Genomic DNA, 16,655 nt, shown 5'->3' on the forward strand with positions numbered 1-16,655 from the left:
AATATGAAAGTATGTCGCATCATTATTGCCACATCTCCAACATTTGGGCTGTATATTGGAATACATACAAGATAATTTTTTAGGATCTAAGTGCCATCTATAGAACATTTTATAAAAATTTTCTCTCAAATTTTGAGCTTGTGTAAATTTAACATTTCTTATCCAAATTGTCTCCCATAAATCCAATGAGATCGGCTCCTATATAGTCTGAGCCCATTTAATCATACAGTCTTTAACCAATTCTGTTTCCGAATCTAACTCTAATAAAACAAGAGATGTGGGATTGAAGTGGGTCCTTACAGGGACACTGCAATCAGTTATAAATGTGAACTGGTTGCCAGGTACCCAGATTATGATCACATGACCATAGGGGTGCTGCAGTGGTGGCAATTCTGGTTGTAGATCAAAGACTATCTGTATACTTATTGTGATGAAGTTTAGAAGTATATTTCATTTCTTTATTATATTAGTTTTCTCTTTGTTCTTGTTTTTCTTGCATTTTTAAATTTCACATTCTCTTAAGTTTTGTTTTTATTTGATTTTACTATTATAATCAAAATACTTAATAAAATTATAAAAATTGGGAGGAAGTTATGAGTTCCAACTATAGTTAGTCCTAATTTAGTGACTGCAATTGACTAACAACTCAGTCATTAAGTGAAGATAAAGTAAGAGGGTTAAGAATATGGTAATAAAAGCAGGAGAATAAGAAGTAGCACTCCATCTCTCTGACTGATTCATTATTTATCATGAGTTGGAATAATTAGAAAACATGTTTGGATAAAGCAAAAATAAATAAATACTGTGTATATAAAGACATTTTTCTTTACATACAACAAAAGAAACAGCGTCAAGGGAAAAGAAGAGGAGGAATGGTGATGAAGAATCACTCATACATTTCAATGAAATATATAAGAAATTGTCAGCACAAAGGACAGCAGTGAATAGTAATCTAAAGGACAAAATGGAGAATGTTAAACCAGTTTAAAGACAGAGTTAGAAAATATCAGCACTGATGACTTGATAACAGATTATGAATATTGTGAAGAATATTCAAGCTAGCGTACATATAAGAGCTGCCACCCTTTGCTTCCACTAATGCTTCGTTAGATGCCATTCTGCCATAAGCATGGGGGGAGGGAGCTGTGGGAAGACTAGGGGGAAACCAAAAGTGATCCTTGTGCCATCCTGAGACATCCTAAAGCTGTGGACCTGGGAATGGATGCAATTCCTATCCTTTTACCCAACTGTTGCAGGAACAGTTACCAAAACATCTTTGAATATGACTAGATAATAGGGAGATAACGGGTTGGAATGAAGAAGGGGAAAATAACTAGGGAATCTTTGCGAGCAAACTCTTAGACCTAGCTTTGCTACTGTAACCACTTGGATTTTAGTAAAAGTAATCTTTTTGCTACAAATAGAATCGAGATTGTTTTTTTTCCTAAGAGACAAGGCTGGGGCAGGTCTGACATTAAGCCAGATCTGCATACCAATTTTTCTGGAGGTAATGACTACCAGGGAAATTATGCAAACATGTCTATTCTGGAAAAGGAAAAAGAAGAGATGGAACATTCCAGGGTGAAGGGAGAACCAGAAACCCTGGGAGCTCAACAGGTGCCAGGAGCAGCCAACTCAAGCTCAGCATCCCACACAGATCAACCAGTCCCAGCTCCCAACACCAAATCCAGCAGCAGCAGGTGCTCAACCAGCTCCCACCCCATCAATACCGGCTGTCCTGGTGATACTAGTGGCCCCAGTGGCACCTGTCGCTCCACCAGTACCAGGGGCAGCAGTCCCTCCAGGACTGCAATGGGAACCTGAAGCAGCTGGCATGCTTCCTAGCTCAAGTGTAGTATTCCATGGATGAGTACGGGATGTACCTGCCAGGTGACCTGGCCAGAGTATATTGTGTTGTCCAGGCCTTGGGAGTGAGGTGGCCGAATGATTTGTAGCCCTGCATAATGATGATGTTGAGGAGCTACACCACCAACTTCATATTGGCCCTACGGCAGAGGTTCGAAGACCTCTTGGTGATTCGGAAAGCAGTGACCCAATAAAATCAATCAGGCAAGGGAAGAGATCCATTGCAGCCTACATCCAAGAGTTCCAGAGCCTTAGCTGGTTGACTAGTAGACTGTCTTTCCCAGTGCCAAACAAGAATCGCGATGCGCAAAGCTCCCAAGAAGACTAAAGCAACCTGTAAATCCCGAGAGGGGGTGCTAAAAGGGTTGAGATCATAGAGTTCATCCCATCATCCAGTGTAGATGAGGTAACTCTGATCAATGGCCTGAAGTGGGATCAAGATAGCAACAGTGGAGGAGAAGAAGACCAGATGGTAATTTGCTCCCTAATCCCAGTGATGATCAGTGTAGAATTAATGGTGCCTTCCTTGGGGCGCAGGGGCATGATGACGGCTTTACTGGACTTTGGGTGCACCCATTGCCTAGTTAGCCCAAATGTAGTGGAGAGGCTTGGACTGCGACTTTGGGAGTTAAAAACTTCTTTCCCTTGCTTGTTTTAATGATGCCTTTACAAGCAATAAATGGTGTTCGGATCTTTTTGACTTGCCTTAATGCATTCCTGGTGTGACCTTTCATGTTTTCTGCTTCAAGCTGTTTATATCACTCAACCTGAACTTCATTGTCCTTTCTTGCTGCCCTCTGGAAAGCTGCATTCAATCTTCTTGCTTCTTTCCATTTGATTGCTGCTTGTCTTTGCTCAGCTATTTTGATGGTTTCATCTGAGAGCCACTTGTATTGTTTCTCTCGCTTCTTGTATGTGTTGGGCTGCAATTCCAAAAATAGTTGATTGAATTTCTTGCCACATTTTCTTAGCAGTGTCCAGTAGTTCAAACCTATTTTTACTTCAGTTATACATATAGTAGTGATTTTGGTGACATCAAATTTCTTTGGAAGCATTGCTTTTTTGATAGTGCATAGTTTGACTTTTATCTTTGCCACCAACATTATGATCTGAGCCACAATCAGCATTTGGATATGTCTTAACAGCAAGAACTGAACTGGTCCATCGATGAACGCATAGGATATAGTCAGTCTGATTACATTGAAGTTCATTGAGGTCCAAGTGTATAAGCGGCACTTGTGCTGTATTCATGATCCTAAATCAGTTTTTTTGGCACAATTAAATGAGATGATCATCTGTGTCGTTACTCACACCTAATCCAAAATGATCAGTGATGCCTGTCTCTGCTTGTTTGTCAACTTTTGTTTTGAAGCCTCCCAGAATGTAAAGAAATGACTTTTTTGGCCACTTGTTTCAGAGTTTCTTGGACCATGGCAGAAAAGGCCTCTATTTCAAGCTCTGTTGCTGCAGTCATTGGGATATAGACTTGGATAACTGTGATGTTGAGGGGCTTGGCACAAATTCTGATGGTCATTAATAGTTGAGAAGCTTTCCAATTCTCTAGCAGATTTATTGCTCACAATAAATGCCACTCCATTTGTTTTCCTGATACCATGTCCTGAGTAATAGACAGTGAACTCCTCCAGCTGGAAAAAGCCATTGTCTAGTGCAACTCACTAACACCAAGGAGATCAATTTCCAATCTGATCATCTCTCGTTTAACAATATCTAATTTACCTTGACTCATTTCTCTGACATTCCATGTGGCTATCTGATGTTTTTCTGTACAATGCAGGCATTTACTTATGCCACTGGCTGCCTCAGCAACTGGGATTCCTGTTGTCCTATCTTTGGGCATCCAATCTGACATGTTTGAGATCCTTTTTATAGAATTTACTTGGGTTTTTTTTTGGTGGAGTGGTTTGCCAGGGCTTTCTCCAATCTTGTAACTCACTTTTTGACATTAGAGATTAGATATCTAAGATAAACATACGCCATAGGGACTTCACATGTCCTCCTGACAAGAACAATTTATATATCTAATACATTTCACAATCAAAGCCTATTGTTACTATAAATACTCCTGGCATACTGTGTAGCCTTCTTTTTGATTGCTGTACTACACCACAAACTATTGAAATAAACTCTGCCTCTGATCCATGCAACATGCCCTGTGTGTTCTTTAAAATGACCCAGCCTGGATTTAAACCCAGGATTTTTTTTCCCAGCAAGTTTGAAACACAAAACCAACCTTATTTGTTTACAAGAGACCTACATAAAACAAGACAATGTCAATATATTGAAAGAAAAAAAAATTAGGTCAAGAATATATATTGACTGGAAAAGAACAGAAAAAAATGGAATAATTATGTAGCATTACCTCCTCGGAGGCCGCCAAAAACCCAGCCCCTCTCAGCCCCGTCCCCCTGTGTCAAGCCCTGCAGTAATATTCTCTAAGGGCTGATAAGATGTCTCTTCCAGCCAGAGGTCATGCAGAATTGGGAGGTAGCAGGCTCTTGTCGTCAAGAAGAGGCTTCCAGGAACGAAAATAACCAGCCACGATAGTCAATGCTATGATGATATCCAACAGCCCAAGGCCGTTATAGCAGCAGGAATTAAGGATTCCTCAGCGGTCGTTCAGAGTCAAGTGGGATGGCGGAAAACCCCGGCTCCAGACGGTAGTAGAAACAACAACAGTCAGTGTGCTGTAGCAATAGCTCGCCCCCCCCCAGGGCAACTCCCCCACAAAGTCTAAAACCTGTACCAGCAACAATAATCACAGTCCAAATAGCCTCCAGGCTTCGCAGCAACAGTAGCCACCACCAGTCTCTCCTGTCCTTCTGTTGCTTCTTCTCAGTCAGGTCCGGCGTCAAAACCCTCCCCCCCCATTATCTTTATTGCTAAAATCTGAGGCTAGGAGCCTCAGCCAAGTCCTTTCTACACACACACCCTTGCCTCTGTTTGAGATATTCTCCTTATGAAGGAAGCAATAAAACTCCACTCTCTCTCTCCCCTCCATTTGAGATACCCTCCTTACAAAGGAAAGCAATAAAATCCCACTCCCCCTCGCTCTAGCCTCTGCTTAAAATATCCTCCTTACGAAGAAAAGCAAATAAAACTTCCACTCCCTCTTTACCTGATGAACTGCAACAGCCACCCCATCCCTTTTCTTTGTTTGAAGCAATGGAATGCAGTCCTTGGGGTGATGAACTCAATCCTGCTTACCTTGCATTTTACACAGGAATCGGTATCTTTTCTATTTGAGTTAGTTTTAATAGAATAATGCTTATAAGATATTACATGATTTATTTATTTATTTATTTGCCACCCATCTCGCGTTTCAGATGACTGAGCATCTATGTTATGTCTTGGCAGAAAGATGGATTATTGCAACAACAACAACAACAATAATGAAGAAGTTAAAGTGCTCTGGGCGTTAGACTTGCCCCAGTCATTTCCATTAGGAAAGAAAGACCCCTGAACTCAATTCGGGTGAAGTGATAGATTCTTTTACTAAAGGTTGCTGGCTGCATTAAGTCAGGCTAGAACTAAGATTCCCGCACAAAAGGACAGAAATTTTCCCCCTCATCCCAGCCCTCTCCCCCTTGATCAATTCATCTTCCAGTCAATGGAGAGCTTCATAGGTATTTTAAGAACTACTGAAATGTTTGGGGCAATCCACATTACATTTTCAGGGTGTATGGCCTTGAAGGTTGGCACAAGCTCTCAGGTTTTCATCAAGGTGTAATTCCCCCTCCCTATTTCCTATCACATCGCCCTATATGTTTATTGCCCACCTGTCCCACTTGCCCCCTTCCTCCTAGCTTTTGATGGCAGGATGCTAGCAAGGCACCAAGCCAAAGATGGCAGAACTGACCCTGGGACTCTAGAATTCAAAAGACACACACCAGCTGCATAACATCTGCAATGATTCATTTAACAACTGTGGAAAGAAAGGTTGTAAAATGGGGCAAATTCCTTTAACAAACATTTCACTTAGCAAGAGAAATTTTGGGCTCAATTGTGGTTGTATGTTGAGGACTATCTTTACTACTATCTTTAATCAAAAATTTTCAGTCTATTTTTCTCTTGTCAGTATCATACTTTTTCAGAAATAAAATGTAAATTATAAGTTGCAAATAAAACATACTATATAAAAGCTAAATTAAACAAAATTAAAGATTAAAATACAATGTAAGAGATACATATACTTGACAATTAAACTTTTTGTTGAACTTAATGGCATAGTTGATTTTTCTTTTAGTTTTTTTTAATTGTTCAGTCAATTGATGCATGGAACCTCTAACTTTATCAGAATTGAACTAGATTAACACTAGCTGGATTATTATTTTTTTTCAGGTGGACTTTCTAGCAGAGATCAGCCAGTAGAATTGCTAACCACATCCAGAGTAAATCATATTCCAAGTTCTGGTAAGAGGGAAAGCACTGCAATTTCTTGTTTGCTTGCTTGCTTGCTTGCTTGGAGTGAATTAACAAAATTGGAAGAAAGTTTATTTTCTTTCACAATATTCTCACTGCAAATTATTATAGATTCTAGTTTGTCTAATTTGTTTCAACTCTTTCCATTATTTTGTATGATCATGTTTTGCAAAAAAAATAAATACGTGAAATGGTAATTGCTTGGAAGAAGTACATGTGACATAGGTGTTTTTAACTGGGTACTATAAAAACAGCAACATTCCAGTTTGTGTACCTGCCTATACATGCTTTGTTTGTTGTTCTTGAGTTAGGCTTAATAATATCTGATATAATTTTTTAAAATTGCTGACTGTTCTGTGATTGAGATACTTGTTTCTTCAAGAAAATCCTCAAAATAGTATCTAGTGATCAGCTTTGTAGTAGCTTTCATTTATATTTCTTGCTGATTTTTGTCATACTTTATAATCAGTTTTATTTAAATGATAATCATAGTACATATAGTATTCTATTACTAGTAACTTTTGTAGTTAACATAGAACTTCATTGTAAAATATCTTTTAACAATTAAAGGTGCTACGTATGAAAGAATACTATTTATTATACTTTATGTCAAGAATATGTCACAGGATGGAAATTGTTCCCCGTAAAGCTGCCTGTCAATGCCAAAAATCTGATGTTGAAGAGTTTCATCTGTCGGAACCATGACATTGCCTTTTGCAATTGATAGAGAATTTGTGAATGTCAATGGTGATCAAGTGGTGCTCCAGATGTTTTGGGGGTGCACCCAAGGCGCCTATTACTATTGGTACTATCCTTGCTCGTTTGCCACAGTCATTCTATTTCTATTTGTAGGTCTTTGTATTTTGTTATCTTCTCCAGTTCTTTCTCTTCTATTCTGCTGTTTCCAGTACTCTCATATCAACTATCCAGACTTTTTTGTCTTTCTAATCAACAGTTGTTAAGTCCCAGGTGTTATGTGGCAGGTCCTGCCTGTTTGAATTCTAAAGTCCCAGCACAATTTAGCTTCTTCATTTTCTATGACTTTCTCTATTTTATGCTCCCACCAGTTCTTGTTTGCAGGCAAATATTATTTCTTGCAGATCTTCCAATGTACGATTGTTGCTATTTTGTTATGCCACTGCTTGTAATCAGTCTGTGCAATCTTCTTGCAGCCGCTTACCAGGTGGTCCACTGTTTCTTCAGTTTCTTTGCATAGGTGGCACTTACTGTCTCTTGCTGTCTTTTCAATTCTGGCTTTGTATGCATTTGTCCTTAAGGCGTGGTGACAGTTGATTAGATTCTTGAATATAGATTTGAATAAATCTTATATGGTGCAACTTTACAAGTGGTCCTGATTCTTTGCAACTAACATTAATGTCCCCATTCCGGCTGATGATCCCAACAAAGCAAGCACACCTGAGACATTTCAATCACTAATGCTAGATTTTGTTAGGAAATGCATTCCGGCAGTCAGCTCTGATTAAATTGGCGTGAAAGCAGTATATTCAAAGCATAGCAACTCGCTTTCCCCCATGACTATGCAGGTCACATTACCCAGTTAAACTGCAGAAAATTATTATGAGAAAGAACCTTCAGTTTCCAAAACAATCTCCACAGCTGTAGATACAACATACATTCTATTCTTTCCTCTCATCTCCCTATCTCTGTTGGCAGTTCAAGGGAAGAAAGAAAGAATCTGAAACAGCATGAAGTTTTTTCTGAACTTGACAGGCTGACCCGCCTAGAAGTTGAAAGGAACCTGGAAAACAAAATGAATATACATTATCCTGTGTTACCTCATCCCCGGTGGGGGTCCAGGCTTCTGGGGATACTTACTGTGGAATCTCTGGGGATACTTACTGTGGAATCGCTTCACCAAACGATTTGGTTTTGTGTGGTCAGCCTTTACCCACCTAGCTTCTGTCATCAGCTAGCCTTCCCATTGAATTAAGTACTGTAACTTTCCTTTGTGGATTCTGGAATCCAGAATCCGCTTGACTTCATAGGGCGTCTCCCCCACCTTACCATTATTGGACCTGGGACTGCTGTCCCCATTGGCCTCATTCTGGAGTCTTGAAATGGCTTCAGCAAGCTACAATGGAATACTGGATATACCTTGCCCAGTATTCTAGATAATCTCAGCTCCACTGTCACCGGGTTTATAACTTTCACAGTAGAAAAAGGGCTAATGTACTTTGGATCTAGTTTTTTTGCACGTTTGTCTCAATTTGAGGTACTTAGTAGATAGATACACTTTATCTCCTACATAGAACATCCTCTGGGGAGATTGTTTCTTGTCTGCCTGCTTCTTTTGACTTTCTGCTGCTTTAGCTAAAGCTTTCTTGGCATCACTTCAAACACGTTGGAACAAATCTACCCATTCATTTAAGGTGCCTGAGGGGGGAGGCTTCTGAGGGCATTCGAGCATTGGCATGAACTCTACCTCCATGGCTAGCTTGAATGGCGTGAAATTGGTGCTACTATGCACTACATTGTTATGTGCCACTTTGCAAAAACAGGAGTGCTGCCCAATTATTTTGCTGGTAGTTGACATAACAACGCAGGTACTGCTGCACTATTGCGTTAGCTCATTCTGCGGCCCTATTCGTACTCAGATGGAAAGCGGAGCTAAGCCCCTTGGAGGACCCAATCCTTAAAAACTCCTTCCAGAACTTAGCAGTAAACTGGACCCCACAATCTGAAATGATGCACTTAGGCTCTCCATGCAGCCAGTACATGTGCTGCAAAAACATCTTTGCTAGCTTCTAGGCCAGTGGTTCTCAACCTGTGGGTCGGGACCCCATTTGGGGTCAAATGACCATTTCATGGGGGTCACCAAACCACGCTGTCCGCCATTTTTTTCCCTTTTCCCTAGCTGTCCTACTGTCACAAGTTCCGACTAATGAAGCACTTCAAAGAACTTTCAGGCATGTTTCCTAAAGTCTTTATTTGCAGAGCTACAAATTATGCCGGTCACCATTGGACTAATTGATGCCAGAATCTGAACTTCCGGTCGCTGGCATCAAGCTTTCCTTGCTCAACCCCTCCCTTCTCATGCAGTCACAGGTCACATTATCCAATTAGTGAGAAGGTCAAACGTTTACTTCCTCTTTCTTTCCCGGGCTTTTTTCCCCCGCCCAGTCTAAGCTAAGTATTAACCCAATAAATGCCAGACAGTTTTGCATATTGTCAAAGCAAGAATATACAGTATTTGCAGCATTGACATCCGGCCCCCCTTACAAGAAGGACAGAACCTGTAAAGTAAACAAAAGCATATGTTAAGTGTTATCTTTCGGTTTGTTGGGGTGTTTCACATGAAACCTTTTGATCAATCTGTCAGCGTTCACTTCACTAGATTTCACCCATGTGGCTTCAGACAATGGGTCTCCCTTCCATTGTACCAAGTACTGTAATTTCCCCTACTTTCAGGTAGGTCCACTATAAGGTCCATAGCTATTTCTTCCCAAGGTTGAGAAGGGTCTGCCACGGGTTGCAGTAACCCAGGAGTTTTTCCCGGGATTCTTTTCATTGTAGCACATACAGTACAACTTTTTACAAAGTTTTCCACGTCCTTTTTCAGCCCCGGCCACCAAAATTGCCGGCGGGTGAGGTGTAGGGTTTTCAAATCCAAAGTGTCCAGCCTGCTTTACATTGTGGCTGTGTTTGAGAGCATTTAGACGGAGCGCTTCTGGCAAATATAACTTCCCCCCTTTGTAAGCCAAGCCATCCCTGCATGTTAGGGACGCTTGATTATCTTTGAACCATTGGTCAGTGAGGAGCTCTCGTTTTATTTTCTTCACTCCAGGGTCATCCGGATTGGGGACCCTGCGAGGTGTAAGTTGAGTAACAGTTTGTGGATTGGGAATAATTGCCTCGTTAACCTGCTCTCATTCACTTTTGTACTGGGGTAACCGGGATAGCGCATCAGCTAGAAAGTTCTTTCCTCCTGGTATGTACTTTAGAGTGAAGTTGAAGCTGTTAAAGTACTGTGCCCACCGTACTTGCTTTGGTGACAATTTGCGAGGAGTTTTCAGTGCCTCTAGGTTCTTGTGATCAGTCCATACCTCAAATGGCACCTTGCTCCCTTCTAGATAGTGTCGCCAGTTCAATAGCGCCCACCTAATTGCGAAGGCCTCTTTCTCCCAGATTGCCCATCTTCGCTCGCTCTCAGTGAATTTCTTAGAGGTGTAGGCACAGGGTTGCAGGATCCCATTTTTGTTCTTTTGAAGTAACACTGCTCCAACCGCCACATCGCTGGCGTCGGCTTGAATCACAAAGGGTTCCCCTGGGCAGGGGTGCTTTAGAACCGGTTCAGCGGCAAATAGTCTCTTTAAATTCTCAAAAGCTGTTTGACAGCTCATTGTCCATGCTAGTGGTTGGCCCGGTCGTGGCTTCCCTCCTCCTTTGCCTGTTTTGAGTAGTTCTGTAAGAGGATGGGCAATCTGCCAAATTTCTCTCTCCCCCAGCTTGCTGGCTGTCGCTTTCCCCCCCGGGGAAACTGCTGCAGCTGCGGGGCTGGTTTCAGGCAATCTTTCTTTCTCCATGATGAGATCTCCCCCGAAACTTTGCCAGCTCCTTTCAGGCATAAAGGCAGCTGTTGATAGATCGGGACGTAGATCGTTTGAAAAAAGTGTGGATTCTGGCATGATGTCACAAGTTCCGACTAATGAAGCACTTCAAAGAACTTTCAGGCATGTTTCCTAAAGTCTTTATTTGCAGAGCTACAAATTATGCCGGTCACCATTGGACTAATTGATGCCAGAATCTGAACTTCCGGTCGCTGGCATCAAGCTTTCCTTGCTCAACCCCTCCCTTCTCATGCAGTCACAGGTCACATTATCCAATTAGTGAGAAGGTCAAACGTTTACTTCCTCTTTCTTTCCCGGGCTTTTTTCCCCCGCCCAGTCTAAGCTAAGTATTAACCCAATAAATGCCAGACAGTTTTGCATATTGTCAAAGCAAGAATATACAGTATTTGCAGCATTGACACCTACTCCCTCTTATTGGTGGCCACACCCACTTGGGGGTCACCACAACATGGGGAACTATATTATGGGGTCACGGCATTAGAAAGGTTGAGAACCACTGTTCTAGGCTGAGCGGAATCCAGCACACTTGATGAAGGGGGCTTCCTTGGAGAACAGGTCTTTCACAGTTCAAATCATGGTGTTTCCCCCACTTTCCAGTAGCTCCACTATAAAGTCCATGGCTATTTCCTCCCATGGTCTGCTCGGATCAGCTACTTGCTGCAGCTGTCTCAGACTCTTCCCTGGTAGTCTGTCACTGGCTGCACAAACTGCACAGCTCCTCACATAGCTTTCAATGTCTTTCTTCATCTTTGGCCACCAGAACTGATGATTAGCAAGGTGCAAAGCCTTTCGAAATCCAAAATGACCCACTTGCTTAGCATCGTGGCTGTGTTGCAGGACTTGTAGTCACAGGCTTTCTGGTACATATAGTTTGTCCCCCTTCCACGCCAAACCAACCGCATCAGTTGGGGATGAGCTCCTCCTCTTCTCTTGCCACCTAATTGTAGTTTGCGTCGCTTGCTGTCTATTGGGAACAATAGAACTCACCACCTCCACCCGAGTTCTTTTGTACTGGGGCATGCAGGACAGGGCATCAGCAAGGAAATTCTTCACCCCTGGAATGTACTTTTGAAATCTTTTGAAGTACTGTGCCCATTGGATTTGCTTGGGAGAGAGCTTGCGGGGGGGGGGGGGGCTTCTAAATTTTTATGGTCAGCCCACACCTCAAATGGCGCATTACTTCCCTCCAGGATTTGTCTTCATGTCAATAATGCCCATTGTACTGCAAATGCCTCTCTCTCCCAAACAGCCCATCACCATTCTGTTTCATTCAGTTTGTGAGACGTGTATGTGCATGGTTGTAACTTTCCCTCATTTTGCTGGAGGAGGACTGACTTCATGGCTACATAACTGGCATCCGCCTGAATTACAAACAGTTCCTCTGGATCTGGGTGTTTCAAGACTAGGTCAGCTGCAAACAGCCTCTTTAGGTTTTCGAATATCACTTAGCATTCCATTGTCCACTTCAAGGGCTGATTTGGTCGAGGCCTTCCCCCCCATTCCCTGTTCTCAACAGCTCAGTAATTGGTAAGGCAATCTTGGCAAAGGAAAGGATGAACTGTCTATAGAAATTTTCAAACCCTAGAAAGCTTTGTAACTGCTTGTGGGTGCGAGGGGCTTGCCACTCCAAGATGGATTTCACTTTTGCTGGGTCCATCTGCACACCCCCACATGAGATACTGTAGCCCAAGTAGTGCAGGCTGATCTTATGAAACTCGCATTTCAACAGTTTAGCATACAACTTAGCGTCCAATAACTTTTCAACACCTGTTGCACGAGTTTCACGTGTTCCCCATGGTCTCAGTGTAACTGAGGATGTCATCCAGTCTTCCATTTATCGCCTTCCTTAATTCTCACCCGATAAGACGCCTCCCACAGGTCTAATTTCCTGAATATTTTCCCTTTGACTAAATGTCTTAGAATGTCCTTCATGAGAGGGAGGGATACATGTTCTTTATGCACACTCCGTTAATCCCATGGAAATAACACACAATCTCAGTGACCCATCTTTTCTCCAGCACTGAAGATGTAGAATCCATCAATGGGTTTAGACTGTTTTCCTGCCCAATCAGATCAAGTCAGCCAAACTTGCACGCCTGTCCTGGACCAGGGTGTCCCAGTCTCGACTTGATCTTGCCCAGAACAGACGTGCAAGTTTGGCTCTTAGGCAGGTACAGTTTCCATTGGTGGATTTTCTATTTCCCCTCAGTCTTCTTTTTTTTTTAAGATATTTTATTGGTTTTTTAATTTTTTTTTAAAAAAGTACTCAGGACACACCGTGGTGTTTGGGTAATCAGACATTCAAAGGTAAAAATATAAACAACTCAACTTAATACATTCACTGTCCCCTCTCTATTTCCCTCAAGTAACATCATACGTTTAAAATATTCCATTTCTAAATTAAATTTCTATTACTACTAAACCTGTTTTAAAGCTTTATCAGTTTACAATTACCATAATCAAATTTAACTTAAATCAACAAGTTATCAATTCAGGTATCCCTTCCAGATATATTCTAGTTCTTAATCTCTCTCATCCCTCCTTTTATCACCAATCTCATTTATTTCTTCTTCCGCTACACAATAACTATCTTAGTTAAAAAATGTTAAACCTTACTTCATTTCAATTCATTACACAAACTTCAAATTTCATCCAATTGATTATCATACCTTATCACATCTATGTTACTGTACAAAAAGATTAACTAATTTAAAACACTCCATTAATTATTAAAACCATCCCAATCTAAAAAAAATCAACATTTTTTCAATTCCAATACATAATTTTCATCAAAATAAATCTATTATTCCAGAAAGTACATTCTTAATCTATTTAAAATATCTGTTCTAAAAATCACCCTCATATCTATACGTATACGTATACATACATACATACATACATACATACATACATACATACATACATATATATATATTCTTGCTTCTAACTCTAAATCATAATCCTTAAAACAATCCATAAATCCAACATTGCCTTTTAATCCATTACACAATTTTAAATTTCTCTTTTCAGTCTAATTCTGGCTTTTTTTCTGTGCCAAGCAGGTTTCCATAAAGATGCTTCCCTTTTGGCCAGTGGATCTATTTTTGTTGCTTGCAGTAGCCTTTGAAAGGATAAAAATCCCATCCTCTGCATTAGACATCTGTTTCCTCCTCCTTGAAGCATTGTTGCTTTGTAGTTTGAAGTCTCAGTCTTTGCTTCTTCTGTTCCTCTAAGTTGCAGATGGAAGGTTTGTAAGATAGAATAAGTTCCTCTTTTATCTCTGTTGATTCCTCTTCTAGTATGTTTTGATCTGTACCATAGACAGATGTAGCCTGGACATCCATTTGAGCATTTGAAGTGAAATTTCTGGATCTTAGTTCTGTAGTAAACTTTTTCATTGTAGCACATATTTCTGCAGTAGCCTGATAGATCTTTTCCAATATAAGTGTACAGTTTAATTGTGACTGAGGGTTCTCCATTTTAATAGTGATTAAAAAGAGTCTCTTTTTTCTTTTTTGTGGAGGCTATATTTGATATGATTTAGGCAATATCCACCCCCACAGTTCCTACAGCTGCATAACTTATCTTTTCTCTTCAAAAACACTTTGAAGGTCAGGTCCCAAGTAACCAGAAATTGCAGTATGAAATTTTCGCCACTAGATGTCCTCAGTGAATTATGAAAGGTCTTTTCCAAACACCATTTCCTTTTTTCTATCTTTCTTCCCAAAGAATGTAGAAGCTGCCTTTTCAAGCCAGGGAAATAATTCCAACAAGGCTGTTACAGGTACCAAAAATAAAATAAAATAGAGAGAATAGCAAAAAAAAAAAAAAATCTCACCTGAATTCACCACGGGGGTTCTTACAGCTTAGATATTCTTGGGCTTGCGGTTTGAAGCAGCAGGGTGATAGGCCATTTTATTGGCCGATCTTCTTCTCCGTAGGTCCTTGGAGATAGCTCGGACAGCTGAAGCAGCCACCGTTCTTCAGCAGCCGAGCAGAGCCTCCTCGACAGAAGTCGCACCCTCCAGGGCGACTTTTGACCCACATAAGGGTCTACCGGCGGAGAGAAGGCTAGCCGATGAGGAGACGAGTCTCCCCGTGCGAGACAAACCAGAACCGGAAGTCTTCTGAACAGAGCTGCGGTCAGCTCTGTAGACTATCCTTTTCCCCACAACACAAATTTACATTATTGGAGGAACGGAGGCTTTCGTTCCCCCCCACTCCCATTTTTGCAGCAATGATTGCTAGCTGGGGAAGCTGTCTCTCCTCTGCAAACTACCCCCTTCACTCCTTGAGCCTCAAATTTCTCCCTCAGCCTTCCTTTCTCACTGAGGCTACCGGCCAAAGAGGCTACCGAGTGTGTGTGAGAGCCGAAAACGGCTGTTTGAGGCCAGCGCGCGTTTGGCAAGCTCGTTCCAATATTCAGGCTTTTCTTTCTCTTTTCCAGAGCTTGCGGTTGCAGCTCTGATGCCCGGGCGCGTGCGCAAGCTGAAAACGGCCGTTGGAAGCCAGCGCGCATTCCGGAGGTCCGCTTTTTTACTGTTGACGGTTTTTTCAGCTTGTGCCTGAAGCTCCGGTGCCCTGAAGTGTGCACAAGCTAAAGCGGCTGCTCACAGCTTGCACACGTTCCGAGAGGTCCATTTTGTCTTCCGGATCTCTACTACGTAGTCTGAGGGTGCTCGGACGAGCTCCGCTTGCTCTCCAAAAGCTGCGGACGCCCTCTAGAGGATCACGAACGCCCGTTCTTTTGGCTGGCCAACTTTCCAAGGCCTGTTAGAGCTGGATTGTTACATCAAGAGTTCAGGCCTAATTGAATTTTCCTCACGCAGCCGCCATTTTGGGGACCGCGTGGCAACTTGACTCCTTCTGTGTAGGAAGGCATCTGGAGGAGAGGGCTCCTTCCTCCACCTCTACACCTTTATATTGACTTTGGCTAGCTATAGGGAGATAGGAAGGGGGGATATAGGAGGGTTTCTTACCTCTCTATATATATTGGGGTGCTGGATATGAAGCATGGCCACCATTTTGGGTGGCATTCTCCTCTTCGCCTCTGCTCCAGACAGGCCTCAGGGCCCTATTCCTACACCAGACAGGCCTCTTATTCTTCTCATCAGATTGCAGTTGTCTTCAACTATATCTCTTGGAATTTTGAGCCAGGTGTCTCCAGACCTGGTCACTTCAGGGGGGCAGAGACCTCGCCGTTTCACAGGCCCGCCTGTCGCATAAGCTGCATTACCACTTCTCAACTAGCTGGCCAGGCAACACTGCACAGCCTCAGACACGACCAGCCACTCAACAGGACTGGTCTGGTGACCAAGGGAGCAGGGAGACCAGTATATCTCCTGCTCTTTACTCAACAAAGCAGGGGTACCTTTTCATGTACCTGGAGTTGATTCAGACAAACCAGGGGTACCCTCTCGTGCACCTGTGCTTTTGTCATACAGACCAGGGGTACCCTGTGTTTATCCTGCCAAGATGGAGGACAAAACGGCTCCTATGAGCAAGGACCCTTTGCCTTCCTCTTTGGGCAGGAAAAGGCATAGATCCTCCAACCAAGTAATAGCTGGCAGGATCTTGGCGTCGGCCAAGGCCTTTTCGGCTGGAAAAGCCTCCAAAGAGGCGGAGAAGCAGGCCAGCAGGAGACACCAGGCCCTGGAAAAAGAATTCTCCAGAGATCAAAAGCAGGCCAGGGTTGAAGCCGAACAGGCCTCTTCCTTTGACCTACCCCTGGGTCCCTCTACCTCTTCCCAGGGGGTCTGG

At 42.3% G+C, this 16,655-nt stretch overlaps 1 protein-coding gene across 8 annotated transcripts in view; it reads left to right on the forward strand.

Moving 5' to 3' along the window:
• Positions 1 to 16,655, forward strand: part of LOC120307309 (histone deacetylase 4-like) — a 172,588-nt gene that overhangs the window by 124,980 nt on the left and 30,953 nt on the right. For 5 of the 8 annotated variants that reach the window (XM_039341948.1, XM_039341949.1, XM_039341950.1 and 2 more), the window contains one exon: positions 6,226 to 6,297. The exons of the other annotated variants lie outside the window; for them this stretch is intronic. In XM_039341948.1, coding sequence (XP_039197882.1) covers positions 6,226 to 6,297 — 72 coding nt within the window. The remainder of the gene's footprint in view (positions 1 to 6,225; positions 6,298 to 16,655) is intronic. 8 annotated transcript variants of the gene reach the window in all.

The sequence above is a fragment of the Crotalus tigris genome, unplaced genomic scaffold (genome assembly GCF_016545835.1).
Source record: "Crotalus tigris isolate CLP2741 ecotype Arizona unplaced genomic scaffold, ASM1654583v1 scf7180000017774.6281472, whole genome shotgun sequence".
Lineage (NCBI taxonomy): Eukaryota > Metazoa > Chordata > Lepidosauria > Squamata > Viperidae > Crotalus > Crotalus tigris.